Source organism: Mya arenaria, chromosome 9 (assembly GCF_026914265.1).
Source record: "Mya arenaria isolate MELC-2E11 chromosome 9, ASM2691426v1".
Taxonomy (NCBI): Eukaryota; Metazoa; Mollusca; class Bivalvia; order Myida; family Myidae; genus Mya; species Mya arenaria.
This window is the reverse complement of record NC_069130.1, coordinates 67,641,345-67,667,867: the sequence shown is the minus strand read 5'-3', so window position 1 is coordinate 67,667,867 and position 26,523 is coordinate 67,641,345. Positions and strand designations below refer to the sequence as shown.

General features: G+C 34.2%; 1 protein-coding gene across 1 annotated transcript in view; it reads left to right on the top strand.

The window, feature by feature from the left end:
* LOC128246299 (metabotropic glutamate receptor 3-like) overlaps window positions 1–24,256 on the top strand; it is a 61,763-nt gene extending 37,507 nt beyond the window's left edge. Inside the window, 9 exon segments of the mRNA XM_052964491.1 lie at window positions 16,306–16,476; window positions 18,459–18,603; window positions 18,827–18,969; window positions 20,232–20,363; window positions 21,142–21,294; window positions 21,619–21,727; window positions 22,473–22,663; window positions 22,840–23,971; window positions 24,114–24,256. Of these exon segments, the coding sequence (XP_052820451.1) occupies window positions 16,306–16,476; window positions 18,459–18,603; window positions 18,827–18,969; window positions 20,232–20,363; window positions 21,142–21,294; window positions 21,619–21,727; window positions 22,473–22,663; window positions 22,840–23,971; window positions 24,114–24,256 (2,319 nt within the window).
* The last annotated feature ends 2,267 nt before the right edge of the window (window positions 24,257–26,523 follow it).

Genomic DNA, 26,523 nt, shown 5'->3' with positions numbered 1-26,523 from the left:
GAATGCAATATAAATAATGTATGTTGCAATCTTCTCCAAGTTCTGCAGCATATTTTCCATACATATGACATGTCGTGAATCTTTCAGTCTTTAAAACTCGTGATATATTGTGCTACATGCTGAATGGATGTAATTTTCCTGAACAGTAAATTTGGTTTCGTTTATCGAGTTTTATCAAAAGATATTGTACCTTTAATTTATTTTTAAAAGTTTGCGAATGCATATTTGAAAATGTTTTTTTTTTTAAATGCACGATAATAAAACTTAACTTGATGTTCACATGCTATTCCCCCAATAGCCAGCGTATTTGTGATATTGTTCTATCACGCGAACTGAAATACCTGGTTTCTTTGTTGTTCTTAATGTTTGGAGGGTTGCTGTTTATACTGTGAACTAACCATTTAATCCTTCTTTGTTTGGACCAGGACGCTGTTGTCGTAAATTAATATTTTCGAAGTTTCCAATTTTCAGAAAGATTGCCGTGTTTTGTACAGACAAAAATACAATTCTTTTAAGTTGACTTCCTTAACAAAAGTCAGAAATCCTTTTTTCATAACACCCTTAAAAATCGTTTTTAACTTGTCGTATTTTCTGCCAGAATACTGCAGTCGGGATGTCGGTTTACATCGAGATGAAAGAAAGAGATTCATTATATATGTATCTGTGTCTTTAATTCTGGTTTCAATAGAAAAACGAGTAAGCATGTTGCAAGCATAATCTACATCGACACCGTATAGAACTAGATTACTTTTGTCCGTATTTGTTTCCCTTGAAGGTCGATTTCATTTATTTCCCTTGAATGACGTATTGGGAAAACACTCGATTCAAATTGCATATTCATTTTAAATTTCGGACTTGTCCCTGAATATTTCCTTGTATTATTTATCTTCAATTGAAAATATTATGAGAGGTTGCACCAAACAAGGTTATGAACAACCATAAAAGAGTCGCAAATGAACAAGATAACATCGATACAAAACTTTAACAACAATCTATGTTTCCTTTAATTACTTCTATTCGAGAGTTTACAAGTTATTATTTTACTGCTTCTTAGTTTTGACGTTCTTACTTGTTGAATGTATTTCTGTGTTTTGAAAATGGAGTAACAACAATACGTGGACGTCTCTATGTCGAATCCGAAACAGTGTATTGCACGAGTAAAACAAGTCGACAATACTTAGAACATCGCCGCTTCTCTCAGATATAGTTGCCTGCTTGAACATGATGACAAAACACTTTAAACCATAGCAGTCACCAGAAAATGCACAGTTTTTTAGTATTCGGTTTATTTATAGTTTGACAAAAACAATTAATCAAGACAAATATGACTAAGTTATCGAATTTCAGTTTAAAACTATCGTTTACTAGTGATAATTCAACATCGTTTATTTCACGATAACTGGAAACAATTTTAAACAAAATACAACTGGTAAGATAAAACTCAAACAGTCCCGAACATGTCTTGTGATTTCTAATTAATTTATTAGATTAATACAAGGAAAATATATATAAAGTAAAGCTGACCCATATTTGTACACATCTATATCTAACACATACATAAGAATTACCAAAAAATACTAGATATGTTTCCAGGGTTGTTTTTGCACTCACAAATCATTAAAATCTTGAACACATTATGTTAACATATGGCCCTCAATCCCATAATTACTGCTCGGTTCGGCTGTTTTCATACGGTACCATAATAACACCTTGCTCGTGTTGCATGGTGCATATCCTGCATGAACTGTTTGCAAGTTCGCGTATGAATGATTTTATATTGAATGAATAGGATTTTATAAAACCGACTCGATTGATGATATTGGTTGCTGTTCTTTTGAATGCCTCATTATCAATCAAAAAGATTCCTGGGGAGAATAAAATGTGCAATGTTCTGCAAACAGATCAATATCGATACGCACGTAAGCCATACGTAAGCCATACGTAAGCCATACGTAAGCATAACAATGTTTACGGAAATGACCGACGCCAATATGAGGTCTGACTGAGAAATGATACGTATACATATTTATGTTTTTATTTAGCGTAACCTTGATTTAAAAGTCTACTTTGTTCCAATGTCCGCAACACTAAAAGTTAACTTCTAGCTAACTGCATTGGCGTCTTGTTTTTTATCTGCCCAGTTTTTAATTGGTTTGATTAGCTTTGCTTTATAAACCGTATACATCAATTAGCTGCAATATGTAAAATGTAGCACTCAACACATGGGACTTAAAAATTACGTTTTTATTGAATGACAAATGCGTATTACTGATAAGGATTTTTTATTGCAATTGTAAACAAAGAATCCCAATATTTACAACTGGTTACGTCAATGTCCACCTCAACATTACATGCCATATTTTATAATCGTTTTGGACGTAATACCGTTTCTATATGTCGCAGTGTGTTATGATGATATTTTCCAGGAACAAATTGAATTGTAAATATTCCAGTACCGTTTTTATATAACGCAGTGTGTTCTGTTGATATTTCCCAAAAACAAATTGCATTGTAAATATTCCAGTTTATTGAATTTACTTCCGATTTAATTATATGCATTTTAGATTATATTTCTCACAGGACAAACTAAATGTGTTTCCAGAACCATAATTTATCGATGCGTAATGCATAAATATATCATGTGAAACAAACGTTGGCTAAATAAGTTGATAGGTAACTTTATAAAGTTTACGTCAAAATGCGTGGGCATTACATTTGCTGGTGTGTTATATTATGTTATAGATTATAAACGGCTCTGTACATTCACAACTTCAAAGGAAACTGCAGAGAAGGCCTTGGTACACACATTCTTTTTCGCATAATTCCCATGTGTCTATGAATCCTGTGTACATGTCAGTACAAGTATGTATATGTATATATACATTCAGAAAACACATAGCATAGACGTAAAACGACAAACACATCACTCGTAATACTACAATGGAAACTAAGGGGACAATCCCAGTAGTACACACATTAACAAACACCCATGTTGGGAGAATTTCGCCTTGGGTAGCTCTAATCTAGATGAAAACCCGATGAACTCTCCGTTCCGCTAACCGTCCAAGGTACTACTCATCCCGACATGTATTAGTAAATATTATATAATGCATACCTTTATCATTAGCAGTCGTTGTACGGATCGTCGGATTTACGATGATTTGTGTTTGAAGTAACGCAAGACCTTAAACCTTATGTATCATAATTGGATCATTCTTTCAATATTTCATTCCGATAACATGTGAAGAAATTCGTAGGTCTTGATTTAAAAACAGACTTAAGCACCGTTTTATAGATCTTTTACCGTTCATTTCCCCAATGAGAATTGCATAATTACTGGTTGTTGTGTGGTTAAACTGCGTTATTGATTTCAACGACAGAAGGTTTTACCCCCAAACGACAATATTTGTCACATAAGGTGTGACATAAAATGAAATTTCACTTGACCTTTTGGCCAGAGGCTGACTGTTTTAACCACTAAATTGAGTTTTAAATGACGAGCCATTAATAAAAACGGATGCAAGTCAAAAGACATGCAATTTGTCGAAGGATTCCATTTGTTATACGTCTTGTTCCATTACATGAACAACTGGCGTTACGCTGCCAGCTGGCTAAACAAAGAACAATTAGTGTCAGTGTTAGATCGTTACGTATGTCATCGATGGAGTACCAACAATGTTTTGTTCAATAGCCATAAGGTTATCTATTCACTATTTCTGTTCACAGGGTCTATGTTATTCCTTTTTTACACTTACAAACACAACTTTTCTTATTATATTTAGAGCCTAGATATAAAATGGATGTGTTCACAGTGACATTTTATTTGATTACACAGACAAATCTTTCTAAAAACATAAAAGGTTCTTATAATTAAACTCTCAGAGCTGTTGGACCAACATTACCGTCTCTTTGTAATTAGGTTTTCAATCATTTTGGGGCTTGTTTGTTTTTATATCATTCTTTGAAGTAAGACAGTTCATTATCCTTTATCTATTGTTGTATTGTGTGATAATACCGGTATGTGGATTAGCCTAGCGCACTAGATCAAATTGGCCTTTAGCGTATGCGAAATTGCAGTCAATGAGCTTAAAAGGAAACTCAATGTGTCACATTGACAGTCTGTTGAGTGAGCAACCAACAAAGGCTATTTTTTTCAAGCACTGGTTATAACTAAACGGATCTAGTTAAGTCTACTATTCTTCCGAGACCAATGGCTTTATCATGTTACTGTCAGTAACTGAGATTTTGATCGGTCGCAATGTATACACTTATTCATCGGTATCTTAGCTTTTACTTTAAGGAATGTGTCAAAAAATTTGTAATTATTCGATTTTTCAAGATATATTTCTTAACATGATCAATACTTCTGTTTTATTACAAATTGATTGAATATATAACGTTTTATGAGGGTCAATATTTCCTTGTAACGATTATGCCGATACTGATAAAGAAATGGCTCTATCATCCACAGTGAATTGTCAACGACTTTTCATGGATTTCGTCAAATTATTGTAAAACTAACTGTATTGTATGGGGAACGGTCAGCATGTTCCACATGTGTTCGCCCGAGCTATATTTTCTTGCGGTATCTTTCTTTCGGGTAGTTCTATCTTTTGGTAACTAGCATTTTCTTACCTCCGTCGCACGCGCCACGACTGGACGAACCGGGTGTAATAAACACACTTATAAGCCAATTTTCGCTCCCTCATGATGTAAGCTTTATTTTAATGGTTTATGTACAGTATTGCCTAGCCATAAGTGTTATGTTTTTGGTATTACTTGAGATCAAATAAGCATTTTCATTGTTATTCACGAACTCATTCGTGCCCATGTGATTTCGTACCATATTTTACTTCGAATAAACAATTATAAAACTCCTAAATGTTTTCTAAAGTCATATTAAATTTATGTTTTCCTGGAGCTTTGTTTAAGAATTTATTTTGTATATTTTTAGTCTTTTACCGTATATCCATCTGCGTTTTTACACAACATTTACAACAAAGTAGATAAAGAATAAATGTACATCTATTAACAGAAGGTTGGTTGGTTTATACTAGTACTGTAGTTGCTAGTTAATAGACTTCATTAAACCGGGTTTATGTTTAATTTTTTGCTACTGAGCTTGTTTTTGTAGCTTTTCGCATAAATATTCATAACACAAGACATTTCCATGCACATTCCCCATACTAGTAAAGTATCTCATAGCACGCTCCCAACAATATGTATGTGAAGTACTTTGATCGTATTACCAATTAACAACATCATGTCCTATTAATATTAAGAAACCACAGCATTTCAAACGAAAATATTTTAGAAATCACGAAAAAACATGTTTTTCTTCAAATTCAGTCAAAAAAAAAATTGAAAAAAAAATCACCGGAAAGTAATTTAATCCATTTTTGCTCTGATGATTGCAACATTTTAACCGCTGAATTCGAAATTGGTCTTTTTAGATTGATATAATTATTGAGAGCAACATCCAAATTGTTACGTGTCCTTGAACATTACTAGAATCACTCTTCAAAATGAAGGAAAGTGTAATAGTGGTTGGAGAGTTATATTTTGTTCCTAGGTATTGAAGTGATATTTTTGTCTCTTTCCGGGAAGCTTTTTGGACTTGATTGATTTAATGTTTCTTCTAACGATTGCATTATATTACACAATGCTTCATTTGACAGCTTTAGGTTCCGTAACGTTAGAATTTTTATAAACAAATGGTTTGGCATTCCATTCATCATGTGGTCGTTTACTTGTTTATCATAGCCTCAATTATTTTGTTTTCAGAAAATAATCCGAGGTACTTTCAAAGCCTTGATTGTGTTGTCATCGGCGTCGTCGGCGTCGTCGGCTTTATAGTTGTGTAAAGCCCTTTAACAATGACCTTAACTAAAAAACAGTTCAAAATAATATTTAAAAGAAAGTTGGAACATGTTTTGCCATAAACAATTCGCACATGCTTACCAAGGCGCATTGGCTTGAATATGTTTTCATTATGTCACTTGCTCGATAATCAGAACAATAAAAGACGAGCGTTAGATTTACTCTGCGAGGCTCTTTAAATTGTGAAAGTAGCTTAACTGCTATTTGGCAAATCAATGATTTAACGATACATTTTCCAGTTTATTTCATATTCAAACTTCACTCAATTTATGCTGTCATTAAATTCCATCTAGTATGTTCTTTGTGAATTGACGGTCTACTAAGGATTTTACTATAATCTCCATTCTTATGCGAAACACAGTACATCGTTGAACTCCTATCAGTTATCAATGGTGTTAGCTGTTGTCGTACTAAAACTGCAATCACAATAGTCAACACAGCATAAAGAGCGGAAAATACTCACTGATACATTGTGGAGAGAATGGTGAACAGGTTGTGTTACGTCTATTTGCATTTTAAATGAATGAATTGTTTGATAATCTAGTTTCATTGTTATGCGAACTTAATTCATTTACGCAAATAATGTTTTTTAACCTATGATATTTTCATAATATTTGTTTATAAGTTTGTTTAGAATGGTCTCGAATTTGTCCATGTATAGACGTTTTGAACGGACAAAATGCGTAAAGATTTTGAGAGAAAGATTCGTAGTATGTTATGGAACATGCTTATTTGGTTTATTAAACGAGGTTTTTCATACACATGTTTAAAGGCAATTTTCTCTGATTGGTAGTTTCTATGAAACTTTAACCAGTGATTGAATTAAATTAAAATGTGAGCTTAACATTTCAACCTGGTGAAAAGGTGTTCGGACAGTATTGTTTGCTTGAAATAGTTCTCGTATTGTGTGTTTGATATTTAATGTTGATTGAATTATGTAGACATTTAAAATACAAGGATCAGTCAAACTATTTTGTTATTCATTGGACCAATTATTTACATTATTTTTTATTATAGGCCTTTGATTTTAAGCATTACATATTATAAATTTCTTTCGTAGAACTGTCAGTTCTTACGATTTGTGTTTGTTTAAACGTTGTTGCTGGTTTGTCTTTCTCTGTTGCGTTTGGTAGCCGGAACAGCTTGAATGATGTTTTTAGCAAATTGGATCCTTATCGGAAATCTCAATTACTATATCGTTATTAAATGTTTCTCGCGTTGTCCATCCATCTTCTGTGGAGGTTGCTGTATGTTTTAACCATTTTTTTGTAAAGCAATAACCCGAATGATTACACGGCCTGAGGAGAGGGATGATATTTATTTCGAGAGTAAATTTCACAAATGCAAGACAACAGTGTTACATGTTGTTTTTTCTCGGACATGAAATTGGATGAAAGCATTGTAATACCGTCTCAGTCCATTCGCTAATTTCTATCTTACAGGTTTCAAAGCTGAATAGTCTGGATCAACTTGACCGCACAGTTTGTACTTCTACACCGAATGTAGTCGTTGTATCAAATACACGTATTGGTTACGTTCAACATAACTTTTTGTCTTATGTTCTATAATGTTCAGAACACAATTGGAAATTTAGCATATATGGTGTTGAGGCCGTGAAGACATAGAAATCAGTCAATTGACTGTATTATATAAATCAATTCAGTTTGCGGTCTCTGACCTTCGAAGTGGTTAATTAAAGTTGGTAATCAAAGAATGTATACACATATTTGCTCATATATTCTCAAATGACATTATTTTTTTCAGTTAATTTTGCCAACGAATGTATATGAATATCCATGTATCATTAGAAACACTCTTCAAAATGAAGGAAAGTGTAACAGTGGTTGGAGAATTATATTTTGTTCCTAAGTATTGAAGTGATAGTTTTTTTCCTTTCCGGGAAGCTTTTTAAACTTCCTTGATTTAATGTTTCTTCTAATGATTGCATTATGTTACACAATGCTTCATTTGACAGCTTTAGGTTCCGTAACGTTAGAATTTTTATAAACAAATGGTTTGGCATTCCATTCGTCATGTGGTCGTTTACTAGTTTATCATAGCCTCCATTATTTTGTTTTGAGAAAATAATCGGGGTACTTTCAAAGCCTTGATTTTGTTGTCATCGGCGTCGTCGGCATCGTCGGCTTCATAGTTGTGTAAAGCCCTTTAACAATGACCTTAACTAAAAAAAACAGTTCAAAATATTTAAAAGAAAGTTGGAACATGTTTTGCCATAGATAATTCGCACATGCTTAACAAGGTGCATTGGCTTGAATATGTTTTCATTTATATGTTACTTGCTCGACTAATCAAAACAATAAAATACGAGCGTTGACTTTACTCTGTGAGTCTCTTTATATTGTGAAAGGACCTTAACTGTTATTTGGCAGTACTTGAAAGTCAAAGCTGTCTTTTAAGGATGTACTGCATTGATTCTTCTTTCAAACGAGGAGAAATGACTTTTGAACCAATTCATTACGGCGGTTTCCTATCGAAATAACACCCTTTACCCTTGTGTTTTATACGACATTTTCCAGATCCAAAACGCATCGTAAATCCTCCAATCTGTTAAATCCAGGATGAATTTCATTATATCCAGTTGATATATACTTGGTTTAAAAACTATTTATTCCCAGTATAAATTTTCAATTTCTTGATGTAGGATGTTTGAGCACAGTGATAGGATAAGCCATGATAAATAATCTGGTGCTGGAGAAGAAAGCTTTGAAGCTTGCTCTGTGTCTCGTTTCTGTTATTATCTTAATCACAGGCCCGACTTTCAATGCGTTCCGTAAAATACGGAAACACCTTATGCACTTTCTAAAATGTAGAACTCTATATAAGAGGGATAATTAATTTATGAAGAAATCGGGTTAGATTTATGTTGGTTTCACAAGAGCGTCAAAATAACGCATTTTCAAAATACGCAGGAATAACGCCCTTTCATTCAATGTTATTATACTGAAATCTTAAGTTAGTCTTCAGCTTAAATTAACTATAAAAGCATACTATTCCTTCGCATATCCACGAAAAGATTTATTCTGCTATCAATGTTTTCCTGTATATTACTTGCCTTTAAAGAGTTTTGGTGTTTGGTGGGAATTTAAATATTTTTGATATTCAATGATTTTTAGAAACTACAATATCTCCTTAAACCGATTAATGCAAAGATATCTAGTGTAAATGAAGTTTTCCTAATATATCGAGCACTATGCAATTAAAGAGGTAATAAATAAAGTAAAATAGTTTTAAAAAAGATTTCCAAAATCCTATTGTGTTAAAAAAAATGTGCACGAAAATGATAAGATTGAACGACACTGAGAAAAACACAGTTTTATTCCTCACATAATAAAATAACTATTTCAAAAGTAACCAAAGTTTTAAAACTTGGTATATATTTTTAAAGTACGTTTTATTATGTTAAGCAATTAGTGTGTTCTTTGTTGGATTTATAGGGACTTGTCAGACTGTCCCCATGTTCACCCATTAAATATTCTTTTGAACAATGACAAGAAAGAAATTTGACACATTAAGCCTCCATTAAGCGTTAGACTTATCCACATACTATGTCGAATGGATACTATTTAAATGGATTACTTAATATGGAAAAGAGGTGTCATCTCATTCTCAATCATCGTTTATTTTTATGACGCAATTCATTTCACCCATCTCTTGTGAACGTAATATTACTGTGCTGTGTATTGTAAACAAACCTCGCATGTTATTAAAGACTTCATTAAAGGGACTATACACCAAATTGGCACCAAACTTTTTTCTGTAACGAATCTCAGGACAATTATTCAATAAAATGATTTACTCTTTGATTTCAAAATTCTAAAAAAAATCCTAAAATGTAAAAAAAAAGTCGGAGACCGGGTTCGAACAGGTGTCGCCCAAATTGCAGTCTAGTGTTGAATCCACTGTGCTACGAAGCACTTGAAATATTTAAGCTGTAAACCTAACTTGGTTATATCACGTGATAACATCGACTAGCCAATCACGCATAAAGATGAATTCTACTAGGCATACATACCTGTAATACATGCGAAAAATAAATTAATTATAAACTATGTGGTACTTCAGTTAGTGAGTTTCAATGCATTGTACACATCGGTACAAAGTTTATGTCAGTTTTCGACAATTTTCTTTTTTTTTTCGCTTTTTTATCATACGGTGTATAGCCCCTTTAAATCGTGACTTGACTAAAATTTATTATATTAACTATTTATCTCTTACGCTGTGTTCCAATTGTGAAGTTAATGCCAGTGACATTGAGACGTGTGCATTCGTTTTTGTTGTAAATCGTTTCCAATGTCTATCGTGCGCATAAATGGCAGCACGTGTTCATTGATAACCGTTTTTCAAAAGATGTACTTGCCATTTACGAGTTTATTGTAACGTGATGAAATAACATAATTAATTGAGCATAACCATTAAAATCATTGGTATTAAAATTATATGAACGTATGTTGAATGTACTATAGCTTTAGATCTAGACACATATAGTGAGATGAGTTCGTCGTCCTCATTCTGACAATGAACCCTTAATCATGTATGTCACCTCAATAATGTATCATTACATCTAATGGCGTTCATTTAAAAAGGCGTCTACTGTTGGACCGGACATGAAGCCGTAGAAAATTGTATAGTTGATGTATGACCTTTGAACTCCAGTACTTTTTATAGCAAACCAAAATATTCGTTCGTTTCGCTTTGCACAGTAGTTAAAGGAAAGTAAATAAGACATTTACCGCAACATTAATAGATAACGTTTTACACAACCAAATGCAATATGATTTTAAAGGTGAATTCTGAATTACTTTTGTTTGTCATGTTTCACCCTACACGTTATGAGTTCCGCTTAGAAATCGTTCATACAGGTGTAATACTTAACCATCGTACAATGTGAATGCATCAATATCAGGCATAGTTCAAAATATTTTGTTGTATTCAGAATTTTAGTCAGGTAACATGTTTGGCTTTTATTTTGAATGAAGCCAAGATAGCAGTGTGCATGAAACAAATTACTTTAGTTGCCAATTTGAATCTAAAAGTAAGTATAGTAAAGATCGTCCAGTACGTGTTTACTAACGACCTGAAAGTTCTTAGATATTCGTATTCGTATTAACACTCTTTATTTTCTGTGTTTTTTCCTCAAAAGAAGAAGGGCAAATGTTTCTCTGAAATGTGTTCACGTTCAGACTATTGTTTGGAATGTTATATCTGTTATATCCGTTGCCATGTGATGTGTTGTGATATTGACTTCTGCAGGATGTTTCCAAGACATAAAACGTATTATAAATCTTCTACAGTCTGTAAACTCGTGATATATTGAGTCGAATGCTAAATGGATGTTATATTCTTAATTCGGCTTCGTTAATCGAATTTTATGAAAATAAATTATACTTTAAACAATTTGGATAGAAGAAAAATTAAATGATTGTCCAAGATGTTATTTAAACGAATGTCGTCAGTGCATTTCTAAAAATAATGTTTCCGAAAATGCACAATGCGAACATAAAATTAAATGTCGACACGAAGATATTCCCACAAAGAACAAACGTAGACAAGCTATTCTTAAATCACATGAACATACATAATTTATTGTACTTAATAATTAGAGGATACTTATTGGTTGGTGGTTGCAGGTACTCCGAAATATGCAGTCCGGATTTTGGTCAACTCCCGAGTTGAAATAGGAAAATTCATTATATATGTCCTTGTATTTTAATTTATGTTTCAGCACGAAAAACCTAAGTAAGCGTATATTGTTAGAATAATCTATTGCAATACCATATATAACTGGATTACTTCCTTCTACTGTTGTTTCCCTTCAATATCGACTCGATTGTGACGGTAAAGAGCAAATTGAACAATTCAGAAGTTACTTTTCAGAGTCACATGCATGAAATCAAAGCATGGTTATACCATTTGCTACATTCCATAGTTGTTTGTTTTGAAGATGAAGGGTTTGAATTTCAACCATCTGATGAACATACTGGATCTAGTTGATTCATATGTCACCACATGGTTTCTACCCTTACTCGGAATTGTCCAACTGTATTGAACCCATAGCTGTTACGTTCTTCCATTTTATGTTTCTTTCTTCGTTTAAGAAACGTACATTTTTTATCAAATTTGAAAATAATTCTACTTGATGGAGTTAATATTCAATTAAAGTTCATTTACATGTCTGGCATTGTTTTAACGTTGTCGTTAAGTTGTTAATATAATTAATATGTGGCATGACACACAATGGGATTAATCATACGAGAGAGAGAGAGAGAGCGGGAGGGAGAGAGAAAGAGAGAGTATTAATCAATAATTATAATCTACACCTTATAATATAAGTACACAACGAAATGATAAATGTGCCACTCTCGTGAATCGTTGTCACGCATTCCTCGTTGCCCTATTGAATTCAGCCCATCTTGCAAAGTTACAATGTTAGAGGTTTGCCACATAATTGTTATTGCAACTATTCAGAAAGGGGCAGTAAGCATTTGTTTATTTAAGCAACTGATCCTGCTGCACCCACGAATTGGGTTATTGACATAATACTCTTTCGCATCAGTGCCTGTGTTTGTGGTATATGAAGTAACTGTCTTGTACCATGTTGTCAATATCAAATTCAATAACCAACGCGTGGTATAAGAAACTACCATTGTAAATTATCGGCGTGTATATAACTGAATGGAAAAAAACATGCAATTATTAAAAATTGTGTTTGAAAACTGATACTCTATCTTGATAATCGAGTGAATGAATCCTTTACGGAGGCAGGCTTCTTCTGTATATTGGCGCGGATATTTCATCAAGTTTGTATACTAACATGTTTGACAAAGGAGGCTCAATTGTATATACTAGTATATGACTCGGTTTGCATGCTGTCGTGATATGACGGTAACGCAATTTAAATGAACTTTTTATATACGAAAACTTGTTATTGAGATGGTAATGTTAACATCCACGTTCCCAGCATACTTACCAAGGACTTTGTAAGAATATCCCGCAAAAGTATGGACAGTTTAGACAGCTAGCACTCAGGCGTAATTGAGAAGTAATTCCAGTCAATTTCCTCCTATTACAAGGCATTCATCATTTGAAAAATTGTCTTGGAATTATCGTTGTTTTGGTTTGAACAAATAGCCCATGTAGATGTATATGTCGATGGTATTTACGCAGTTATTTCCTTGCAGCGGTTTTGTCAACGATATGTTTTGTAAAGAATGCTTCACATGTGTGAAATGTGTAGTAACTTCATCCTACCTCTTACATTTTATAGTGCAATGCGATAAATTAACACAATTATCTATAAGTTAAAGACATTTATTAAAAGGCATCATTCAACAGATGTGTGATTGGACTAACTGCACACATGTTTTCACTTCAACGGCATATGTAGAAACCTTTATCTGAACGTATGATGGATTCGCGGTGACTGTACAACTCCAAAACCATAGTTTATACCGCGAAGCCAAAATACAACCTGGTCCCAAGTCCTCAAACAGTCTTAAGTCCTTAATAACATGATTAATCTAAGCACACTATTATGGTTTAGTATAATGTGTTTAATTTTCTCAATTTAATGAGTTCCTAGACTGTTGAAATAAATGGTCAGTATGGTTATCATGGCGTGCAAAGTGCTTCATTGATGCCAACGTCATGACGCAAACTTAGTTGAAGTTGTCATCAAATAGTTCCCGATTGACGTCGCCGCTTTGAGGTTTTCAGTTATTTGTGTATTAAAATGTTCTGATGTACATTGTTCTGACTATACTTTTGTTTACCGTTTCATTTTTGAATAAGTATCATTATTCGGTAAAAAATTATTCTGAAATGGTGCGTAGATGTACGTGAGTTGTCTTACCCGGGGTGGGTGAGATAGAAATGTCAAGGCCAGGAAAAACTCGGTAATGCATGTCCGTTATGCAAGAATGTCAAGCAAAATCACATAGTACTTATGTTTGCATAAGCAATCGTGTGTCTAGTACTGTTATTGTAATTTAAACAACGCAATGTGTTATATTCGGTAAGTCTATCTTTTGAATATGCTATGTAATTAAACTATGCTTTAATAGTATTTTTAACAATGATAATGTGCATCTTAATGGGGATGTGTTATCGCACCCCCGTGTTATTACATAACATAGACAACAGAGTGATGACAGGCTAAATCAGAAAAATATGTGATGGTTGTATCAAGCCTGGGAAAAAGGTATAGCATGTGATAAAAATCCCATAATTAGTGTAAACATATGAAGTTTCGAATCTCTGTATTATTGGTGATCACCACATGATATATAATAACATCAACATGGATGTTATGAACCTGAAAGGGAAAATGAGGAAATTTTAAAAGGTGCATTCGACTCAGCTAAGGCAACAATTGTTTTTTATAACATCTTCTCGAACATTCTGAACAATCGATCTTATTTGACAAGCAAGGTAGCTAACATTTGCCACGACTGACAATGTAATTCCTTTACATAACTCCTAATACACTACTAGCCAATGATTGAAGGTCTTTGATGCAATGTATGATCCTTTCAGACAAGAACGCTTCTTTGAATAACTGATTAAAGTAGCAATTTGCAACTTTAATACGATAAACAGCAAAAGAAACCTGTGACGAAGTTGAACTTGATGAGATATCAACTACAAATACAACAACAGATGAGTATGTGGGCAAATGTATCGATACGAATATACAATTTTATAAACAAAAGTACAAACAACTTTGCTAACATAAATTCATGGATCATGTTTTATTCTTTATACGCTAGATAGATATATTTGGAGTTTGTATCACTTGTAAAGTGATATTCACCACTAGGTTCTATGTACTTCGTTTTCGAATAATACTTCTATTTCACAAATTGTTTAATGGTTTATAACTTCATTTCAAACGCGCCAATATAAAGAATCCGATAGGTGTTTGTATTTCAGAAAATAATAGCTGATACCAACTATGCTGAATGATTCTTTTCCTCTCTTTAGGATCATACATTACAAAGGCTAGAGCTATTTTCCTTTAATGCAGTAATCGAATCCTGTAAACGTCGACTTTATGCTAATATCCTAATCAAACAGGGAAGGTTCGTATTGTCATTGGATCGTGTCCTTATTGTGTCGTTAAAAGATGTCTGTTACGATGTCCATCTTCTGGGTTAAGAGCTTAATGTCATTGCCTGGCATGTCAGACTTCCAAGAGCATTGTTAAAAGGTCCGTCAATCAAGTATATTCTGACAAGAAGAAAACAGTCAACAAAATTAATGTAGTTGTGTAGAATGAACGTATTAAATTTTAAGGAGAATGGGAGAGGAAGCAAATGTCTTCTCAGCAAATTTGGATTAGACAATTTTGTGCCAGATGCAAACGACCCGTACATGTTGATATCCGCCATCTCCAATCACATGGATCGAGAATTGTCAAACCCTGCATGGCTTCAAATCGTTTTCCTCAGAGAGAGAGTTAACACATTTGAATTAATTCTTAATCAAACATAGATTTGTTGAATCCTACTTTTCATACTTAACAGTCCTTACCTTGTATATGCAGCAAACGGATTATACCTTAATACAACTGTGTTTTTTATCTGAAACAGGACACAGTTTTATTTGAGGATATACGTTGCTACACATGCAGGCGTCTCTTATACGAGTATTTGTTTTAATTTCTTTACGCTCGTTGACTGGTTTCACAATTCTGTTTTCATATCTGCAGAAAAGTATAACTCCATCATTCTACTTAAGCACTACAAATTGGTGACATTCAGATGAAGCGAGTTGCCTAGGACCAGACAAGAATCCATTTCCTGAAAATAGATTATATGATTTATCAGAGGTCTTTGACCGTCAGTACACGGTTTTCAGAGGTCAGAAGACCACAATTTCGCGCAACATTGTGCCCACAGTACTTATAAGTAACTTGTTGAAATATTTTGCTTTATAACCTTTCTCCGAGATGTTTATTTCTGTCTTATCAGGATATAATAGTATGAATATAAATTGTCAATAGTATGTATTGAGTAATAACGCTTAGTTTAAACTTATCAATTTTACAACGATTGCGAAACAAGTTATTACAAAATATTATTAATCACTCTCGTTGGCACGATGGTACGTTTAAGGGTGGTTTTGTGTTGTGGGGGAAACCGGAGTACACGGAGGAAACCAACTTGTCCAGCTTGTTGACAACAAACCGAACTCACAAGCGCCCATGTTGGGAATCGAACCCAGGTAGCCTTTGTGGGAAGCGAGTGCGCTAACCACTGCGCTTCCCGGATTACAAAATAATGATCTTTAAGCATGGGGCTACCCCAAAGGCTCAAATGTCTGCCTTACTTTAAAAACGATAATTACCGAAGAACTTCAAGTCTTTGTGTACTTTAAACTACGTTATACTTTTTCCTGTCGCTCCAGGTCAGTTTCTTCAGTACCAGCACCGACCTGAGTAACCGGGATAGGTTCCCGTACTTCTTGCGTACAATCCCATCCGACGTGAACCAGGCCCAGGCGATAGTGGAGCTGGTCCGTATGTTTAACTGGTCATATGTCTCTGTGGTGTATGAGGAGTCAAGTTATGGAATACAGGTATTGTTATCACGGGTATTGCATGTAATATATAACTCGGTTCGTACCATTGCTAATCAGTATAATTAAACATGTAATGCCAACATCGGCCCTTCGTAAGACATGACTGAATTCCTTCAATCGTCTCAATTTAGTACACTGCATAAAACACAATATGTCAATGGGCGTAAAAAACATTAAGGAAATGATAATTACACATAACCTACACAAATCTCATCAAGAATGTAATATATGTGTACACACATGAGGGGGCAAATTACTTTCTTTTTCCAATACGACATGGTAAAAGTATTCGTTTAACTAAAACTACGTATCTATTCTGCAATTATATTAGTCAAAGAAATGTGATACAATAATTCTCAGTGTACGTTTCCATGATTCTTTGCATTGAATCCGTGATGGTAGAAAACATACTTTCATAGAAAATGTTCATATCTAAGCCATATGAGTTCAGTATCTGTTTCATTTCAGTTCTAGTTGCCAGGGTAAACTAGTCTTTTAGTCCTGGTAACATAAGTCACACATCTGAACTACTCACTGCATGTCCTTTGCAAATTAATGTTGGTTAAATTTCTTTAATAGTATCTTTTGAAGATATTTTGGAATACTATCGTTCTTTATCAATGAGTCATTTGTTGATCTCACACAGTGTGGCTCAGTTGTATGTGTGTTTATTCGATAGAATTGTTTGATAAAAGTGCAGAGTTGTATGTTACTAAAGTTTAACCAGATCGATTACCGGACATGTTTTTACTCATATCTTTTAAAGATAGGTCATGGGACAAAGTTTATTGGCTTGCATCTTCTAATGTAAATGGGTCTTGAGCGTCCCAAACACATTCACGTTTCACATTAACGCTGTTTTTGTTTACCGAAACACCTATTTAAAATAAATAACGGCTTACTGCTGATTTAACAAAATAAATTGATGTCTGAATAACACTGCAAACGAATTGGACATGTTATTTGGAAAATTAAATTTAGTCCTATAAACTTACTCCTTGCTAGAATTAAAGCAAAAATATATTGAACATAAGCGTGATGCTGTTAAACAAAAAAGTGATGGAATGTTTCATTAAGAAAAAGAAACATGTATTGCATGAGATTATTTGTTGTTTGGTAAATTGAAAGTGTATATAAATATAGATTGTGCTTTGAACTAAGCTTCATCGTTATATCGTTATATCGCGATTCTTTCGGCATGTTATAACAAAGATCTGAAATATTTTATTCAGTATCATTTTCCATTATTTCAAAGATATGTTTGTACTGAAAATTTGCTCGGTTGATAAAAGTATGTACTGATTACACGAAACATTTCTAGAAAATACAACGTAGGTCAACTATATAAATTTCAACACATTGCGTTTTGGATCTTATTGAACTCTTACGACTTCACCTTATTTGTTATTCTACAAGTCGTTATCAGATCTCTGATCCAATCATACAGTTACTCCTCCGCTTTGTTTAATAACAGAGTGCAATAAAGAAATAAATTGAATATCGCCCTTAATTTCTAGAATCTCGAACACAGAATGTTTTCTTTCAATACTCATCACGATTTTTAAATTAAAGGCGAGAAGGACAACATATTTGTTTTAAACAACAATACAAATGCCATATTTGTATGTGTTTTGAATCAATACATAAACATAGTTCTTGCTAAAAAGGCGTGCGTTTGCAATACATACAATTGTATTCGTTTGCACATATTAAATTTAAATTTGATAAGTCGTATGTTAGTTTGTATCGCATTTTAATGTCATTCAAATTTTGATAGCAATTCCATACATTTGGCGATAAATAAACTAAATGTTATTCTACCTTTCTTTCTATTTTCATATTTCAAGGTGCTTTACAAACTTACTTTATTGTTATATATCTCAGGTTATGTTCATTATTCGCGTAGCTTATATGTGTTTGACTGCTACGCAGAATGCACAGATTGTGTGTAATTCAATACATAAATATTTTAATTGAAGGGCTTCAATGAAGTTGAGAAGTTTCTGAAACTACAAGGCATATGTATAGCGAGAACGGAGAAACTTCTAAAGGACTCTGGCGTACCGAGCGAAGAGTTTTATGACAAAATTGTGAACAATCTCAAGGAATCCAAAAATGCCAGAGGTGAACATAATCACAAATATTGATAGATTGTGAACTTAAGAATTTAGTTACTAACTTGTTAAGATCGAATCTATTAAGTGCTCCTTTCCGACTCGTAGTTACGGGGAAAATGATACGCAGCTAAAGAAAATAATGCGATAATTGCCTTTGTTTGCCTTAAATAAAAGTCTTTTCAATATTTCGTTACCAATTGGTCTTGAAATGGCTGCATGTTATATTACAGGTGTCATAATATTCGCCTCAGACCAGGAGGTGGGTGAACTAATGAAGGCCGTGCGGAGAAAAGGGGCCACGGGAATGTTTTCATGGATCGGGAGTGATGGATGGGGTGCAAGAGGATTGGCCTACCTTGATAAAGAGGCGGAGGTAAGAACTCGGTTTTGATGGATGGGGCGCAAAAGGTATGGCGTACCTTGATAATGAGGAGGAGGTAAGAACGCAATGGCATTATGAACTCGCAGGGAAAATCGCATATCACAAGTGTATATATATATTCCAAGAATATTAACCGGGTAGGCAAGGTGAAAGACTACTGCGCTACCCACTTTGTCATTTAGAAAACCAAATGCAGGTATATAATATATTAATATCAATTGCTTTAGTTTTCAGTTCAAACAGTTGTGAAACTATCTATAAAGCCAATCTATTGAATTATCAAAAAAATCATATCATTTTGAATTCTCCGAAAATAAAGATCTATATGACTTTGATGGCAATGTATCATAACGGCACAAAGTAAAATTATTGCATTGATGTTAAAAGTTAAAAAGCGTTTATTTGGGCGAGCAAGTATTCCCTTTTTGGGTTCATCATGACAAATATTTTTAAGTATCTCACGTTTTGCACTTTTTTATTAGTTGGTGTGCTTATCTGATATGATCTGTCATATCTTATTAATTATTCTCTGTCAAAATTAATAATAATCAACTGCGTCGTGCATTATTATATTCTCTGGTAGAAGCTGAGTGCGTGTTTGATATAATCCCCCAATGACTGCATACCCTAGTCGGTCCTCGACTGTGGTATAAAGCAATCAAATCTTAGTTAGATGAAATGAATTAAAATTTGAATGACTAAGAATGGGAATTGGTTGAGTAAGCATTAAAAACGAAGTCCCCTCCTACAAGTTTTTTTTTTAAAGTGCAGATATGCATTTGTATTTATTATGTACATTTTTTAAATGAAATGTGTATAGGTAATTTTAAGATGAAATAGAGTAAATTCCAATTCCTATTCCTATTGATTAAGAGTGGGTGGAGTGAGCATACATTGATAATAAAATATTAATTTATTAAAATAATTGGATGTCGAAATAAGTTATGGTAATTTCGTGTTTATTTAGGTTGAAAAAATAAACTTTGTTACAAAGCTTAATGTATGTGTATATATATACTTGTTTGAAAACGTTAGTTTAAGATTTTGAAACTTTATATGTTAATGTTGTTGTTTTCCTCGCTGTACACCTTGATGATTTGACCCCTCTTAAACAATCAGGTAGCATCATGGTGAATGTAATATCTTACATTTATAGTATTTAGCGCCACATATTGTGGCATTCATATCGGATATTTATATATTGCTCTTTACCAGTTCTTTATATAAGCCATTGTCTGTTGCGTTGGTTACAGGTAGAGGGTGCCATTACCGTTCAGCCGCTTGCGTATGAGGTTGCTGGGTTTAAGGACTACTTTCTTCATCTTACGCCGTTCAACAACGACAGGAACCCTTGGTTTGTGGAATACTGGGAACAACACTTCCAGGTACAAATATCTCACTGGTCTTGCACAAGAGACCAAGATGCACGTTCAGCAAATTCCAAATATGCAAAGTCCAATCTTTAATTACGTATTCAAAAGCATTATCAATATCGATAGAGTTTCGAACCAGGCTAGCTGTAATACATATTAAAGTAAAAATAAACATAATTTTAAATCCCCATGGTTATGCCGTTACATCGTGCTAGAATAAAATGCATTTAAGGACAGGCTCATTTGTTAACGCGCTTCCATGAGTCTAGGTGTAATGACACTTTGAACACTAATTTAATGACTGTTTAGTATTCTTTTTTTTGTATTCTTGTATCCGTAAAATCGAACAGCTGAAAGACACAATAAAGGTAACATGACATAGAAGAAAGTTGAATGATGAAGGGTATGCTACATTAATAAACATTAATAAACACTATACAGAGTACTGGTTGTTAACAAAAATGAGTGGTAACATTTCGAGTTTGTGCTCGATTAAATGCCTCGTGAGCCGTGATGACAAAAGGAAAATTGAGCGAATAACTGTCTTAAAAATACGCTTCTGACGAATGACTTTGAAATGCCGTTAAAAATAAATGCTTGCCTTCCCTGAGGTTCAAAATGAGCTTGTCTTGTTAACTCAATTGTATGAAATGAAAAAAAACAACGTTTCAGCAGTAAAGTGGAACGAAACATGTTATTTACCATAAACGCACTGACCTACCATTGAGTCTAGAAATTTCGCATGAAAATGGCTTTTAATAGTTTATACTAGACTAAATTTCCCTTTCAGTGCAAGTTTCCTGGTTCTAGTTGGACCCCATACAATAGCAACTACAACACCACGTGTACCGGCACGGAGAGAATCGACCCAGAGACTTTTATTATGGAGGCGCAACTTCAGTTCGTCAGCGATGCTATACTGGCTTTTGCTTATGCCATTCATGTAAGATAGCTTTTGCGAATAGCGTTATCAATACAAACTGGTTTCAAAAACGGCTTTAAACGTATGACGCTACAAACAAGGGTCATTGTATAAGTAATCATAACAAAATATATTGAAAGATAATTGCAATTGTTTTACCGTTATCTCTAGCAATACCATCGCTATTTTATGGTTGATTTGCGCACCAGTTGAAACATTTGACCAAGTTGAACAACATTGTACTGTAGGAACACGATATATACCCGTCGTGTCCTATTAAAATATAGCCTAATATTAATGATAAAAAAGTAAATTATAATTGCAAATACTTTTTCGGACACGCAGAACATGCATGTGAACGTGTGTGGACGTAGTTATGTAGGTGTGTGTCCGGCTATGGATCCTATAGATGGCGAACAGTTGAAGAATTACCTACTGAACGTCAACTTTACAGGTACCAAAGGTTCTACAACATCGACCTTTTTGTTCTACATTTGGCCAAAATTGTCGTTATGGGCCTGTTTTTGAGATTTAGTACCTTTCAGTGACCTGACATGGCATTTGAAAGGTATTAAATAAAAGAAATGTTAATATTATCCATTTGGAATGTAAAATATTGAATGGTTCATTCTATGAAAATTAAACGTAATATGTTAACTTCTCGTTCCTTGTTGATAAAACAACAGTAGGTACGTACTCGTAAGCGCCATTTAAATGGCGAAGTAAATTATTAATAGTACTATGGCTGTTGTTATGCATCTTAAGCTGTATTGGGCAAATCATTTAACTTGAAGTTAAAATACTTTCATCACTTGCTCTCGTCGATGTAAATAATTACTATTTAAATATTTGTCATTTATAGTGTTAAGAAAAACAAATGATCTTTTTGGATTGAAATACAATGAGCGTCATGCATTTTTACAGAAAATAAATCGGCAAAACAAAGCATTTGTCAGTGACTAATTGATAAAAAACTATTCTTTCATTATCACAGTACTACGAAGTATAGCAATATAATATTTGCATTTGCATATAGCCGGTTTTAGTAAAATCCAATATATTAAACGTAGATGAATTTAACTGATGCAATAAACATATAGGACGGTATAGTATACAATACATGTACAAACATGCATTAAGAACATACTTCTCTTCGGACGTACAACATTTTTGTCAAAAAGCTAACCATTATAAAACAGGGATGTCCGAGCAGCATTTCCGATTCCTGTCAAACGGGGATGGACCAGCACGCTACAGGATTCTCAACTTCCGGCAGACGTTTCTGGGGAAATACGAATGGAAAACCGTTGGATACTTCGACAACGGACGTCTATTTGATGTAAACTCTTCCAGTCACATTGCTATTTTTCTGTAATACCAAAGAATACCAGTATCCTGTAAAAGATTGATACACTGTCAATGTAGCCTTTATGAGTCTATAAGTAATACCGTATAGCCATTGGCTCGCTCTCGTTTTAGATTCTACATGTACTGTATTCAGATAATTCTAACGCATGCACTACTGAAAATTGTCCGTCTTGTTTTTACTTTATATTATGTACAAAGGTCCAAGACCTCCGCTTCCAACTAGACGAACCGCATCACCCTTCATCTGTTTGCTCACGAACCTGTGGACCCGGAGAGGCGACCTATCTGCTGGACACCCAGTGTTGCTGGACGTGCGCGAAGTGCCACACATTCCAGTACCTGCCAACAATGTATGAGTGCAAGGACTGTCCATACGGCTGGGTACCCAACGCAGATAAAACAAACTGCGTAATGATTCCCATCCTGTACTTGCGTTACGATGATGGCATGGCAATTGGTGCCATGGTTTTCTCCGCACTCGGAATACTTATGACGGGTTTTGTTACCGTTGCTTTTATACGATACAATGACACCCCTGTAGTCAAAGCGTCTGGGCGGGAACTTAGTTTTGTGCTTCTTTTCGGAATTTTACTTTGCTACTCAATGACGTTTATATTGGTTCTTAAGCCTACTAACTTCTCATGCGGTGCTCAAAAATTCGGAATTGGATTGTGCTTTTCAATATGCTACTCGGCCATATTGACGAAAACAAACAGAATTGCAAGAATATTTAGAGCAGGGAAACGAACAGCAAAGAGACCGAAATTTATAAGTCCAAAATCCCAGCTGGTAATATGTGGAGGAATAGTTGCTTTCCAGAATGTTGTCGGAGCAATGTGGATTTTGCTGAGGCCCCCAGAGCCCATGATGTATTACGCAAACCGGGACGATCATCAGCTGGTTTGCAAAGACGCTGTAGGGGGATACAACATGATAGGTTTCACATACCCCATCATCTTAGTTATAGTGTGTACAATATATGCAATTATGACTAGGAAAATACCAGAAGCATTTAACGAGTCTAAATACATTGGTTTCACGATGTACACAACGTGTATCATTTGGCTAGCATTTGTGCCCATCTACTTTTCAACAGCCTATGACATTAAGCTCAGAATAGCCACCATGTGTTATTCAATAAGCCTGAGTGCCACAGTAGCATTAGTGTGTATGTTTACGCCAAAGATGTACGTGATCCTTACACATTCAGATAAGAACGTACGTAAATCATTTGCATCGAACGTGACTCGTACATATACGTCGCCGTCAACTGGCACCGCCTCAAGGCCTTGTACGTACACCAGTGTGCCAACACAGAAGACCAATACAGGTATTTATACTAGTATTCGTATAATTCCATTGCATATATTTGTATATAATATATCGAATAGAATGTTTTGTATAACTAGTTGTTTAACTAATGACGTTTCTTTTATCATTTTATTAACTTATGAGCACACTCATAATTTCAGTTGAGTTGTTAAAACCTGCTATGAAGAAGAGCGTCTCTAATAAACTATCGCCGAGCCAGGAGAGTAGGACTGGCCAAAGCATCAGCACACAGACGTTGGACAGCATGGATGACATTCTTTCCAGCAAGGAGATCGCTTTATAATTTGAACTTGTTTGCTCATGTTTTAATTTATATTATAATCATGCTTCACGTTATGTTATGTACATTTTATGAGTTAATGTTTCAAATATTTTATTGTCTCTTACTTTATAGTGAAACCACAATGTCAGCTCTTAAACGCTTCTTTTAGAATAATAGCGAATAAAGAATTGGTCCCAGGATATAAATAACTTATTGATATAAACGTGTTTATTGCAAATTCATTTTAAATTTTCGGATCGATACCGCAGCTTTAGGGCGTTGAAATTGTTTGTTATTATTGAAACGGAAATCGACAACACGTTATAGCTATTATTAAACCATTTATAACTATTGAGGTATTTTATTATATTCTACGTATGTGACTATTTAGGGGCGCTTTTACCTTAAATGTGGTTTATTTACCTCTACGTCTGAAGCTGCATTAAGATTGACAACACAGCCTTCTGCCAAATGATGCAAAAGCATTAACGCATACATGTACACTACCTACAATCCTGGTTGGGCCATTTGCCGACAGTTGTTGCGTGCAGAGTGGAATAAGTACGTTTTTAAAAATACTCGATCAAAGACAAAACCTGTCCATAGACGGGCCATCTTATTACCGAGCGTCTCATTTTTCTATAATGCTGAACATTTTGAAACCAATAGTATAGCTGATAATATCAAATATTACGCTTGAATAACATTCTGATTCGAGGGTGTTTTTTTTCGCAAGTCAAAATTGAATTATAATTCCGACACTGGCCATTTATATGCACTTTCGGTAATGAGTAATGTTGGCATACGCTCGTTAAAAGGATATACTCGTGCAACCTCATTTCATATAAATGAATATTTACATTAACACTTCATTCCTTAACGATGGTTGTTGTTTATCAATTTCATACTATATCTGTATAAAGTGCAATGGCATTTCCCATCGAAATCGCGTGCGTTTGTTCGATACTTATGTACTTTCATTGGGCGCAATAATACTAATGGGCGGGGCATATTTACTACGGAACTATTTTTTTCAATGAAATCGTAGTAAAATTATTGGCGACATGCACAGTTAAATCAAGACAAGCAACGATAATTTGATTGATTTCAATGTAGATGATTTCATGATGGATGGAACAGTTGAAGAAACGTTTGTGTTTAAAAAGTCTGTTAAATGTCACGAAAATGCAAAAACAGTTAGTTCAAAATAACCTCTAAAACGGGTGCTTGTATGACGTCATGAGTGATGTCATTGAAAAAGTTTTACATTAAGCTCGATTCGGGCCACAACATAACTCGGCAGCTGCATTTCGTTCGACGCCATTTTTTGCAGTGTTCATTCGTTTTGAAAGTGTTGTTTTTTCGAAAATTGACTGGATTACTGGGATTATTTACACACAATACCTATTGGGTAATCAATTACTTACCTATACAGTCCTACTTTAACCATCTATATTTGTTTTGATAACTAATTTAAGCCTGAAAATTTTGTAAACATGTTCTTGATAAAATGTACAGCATCTTCAGCATCAGAGAAAAAAAAAATATTTGAAATTTATTTTTTCATTGCATACGACGTAATGGAATCATGTCCATATAAGTCGTATGTTCTAAATAAAATCAACAGAAATAACTAAAGTTCGGAGGAGTTAGTCGTTTTAGACATAATTTAGTGCTTTTAATAGTCAAAACAATTGCAGAAAAAACTATTTAGTAAACACCTCAGCTTGCCAGGAAAAGACAACTCAGTAGAAAATATGTAAGTTATATGTGGTTTATTTCATGTTTTGGTATTGGTATGCAGCTACATTATATATGCTAAAATATGTTTGTGTGCAAAAGTTTGCATCGTTGACCAACTTTCGGTCTGAAACCAGGTCGCTCAGCCTTCATTGTTATGATGCGGGCCCTGAAAGCGCATATGTAAAACAAAAAACCGGGCATTAACGGCACGTGAATTTACTTAATAATGCATGTTTTCTATCGATGACGCCCGAGTTTTTGCGTTTTAATACGCCACGATAACGGATGGAAAACACACATTTTATGCAATAATACGTATTTATAATATTCTTGACCTTGAAAAGATAGAAAATAAACATATAAATAAGGAACTATTTTTTTCTCCCACCTCAGATAAGTAGATCCATTAATTAACCATGCTAGAAATTCTTATCTTGCCCACGGGCGAAGATAAAATGCCCGGATGGAACTTCTTTTAATGGTCACCACATTGCAATTACCTCCATTGTTGAAGACTGTCGTCATGGAAACATTGTCTTATGGCA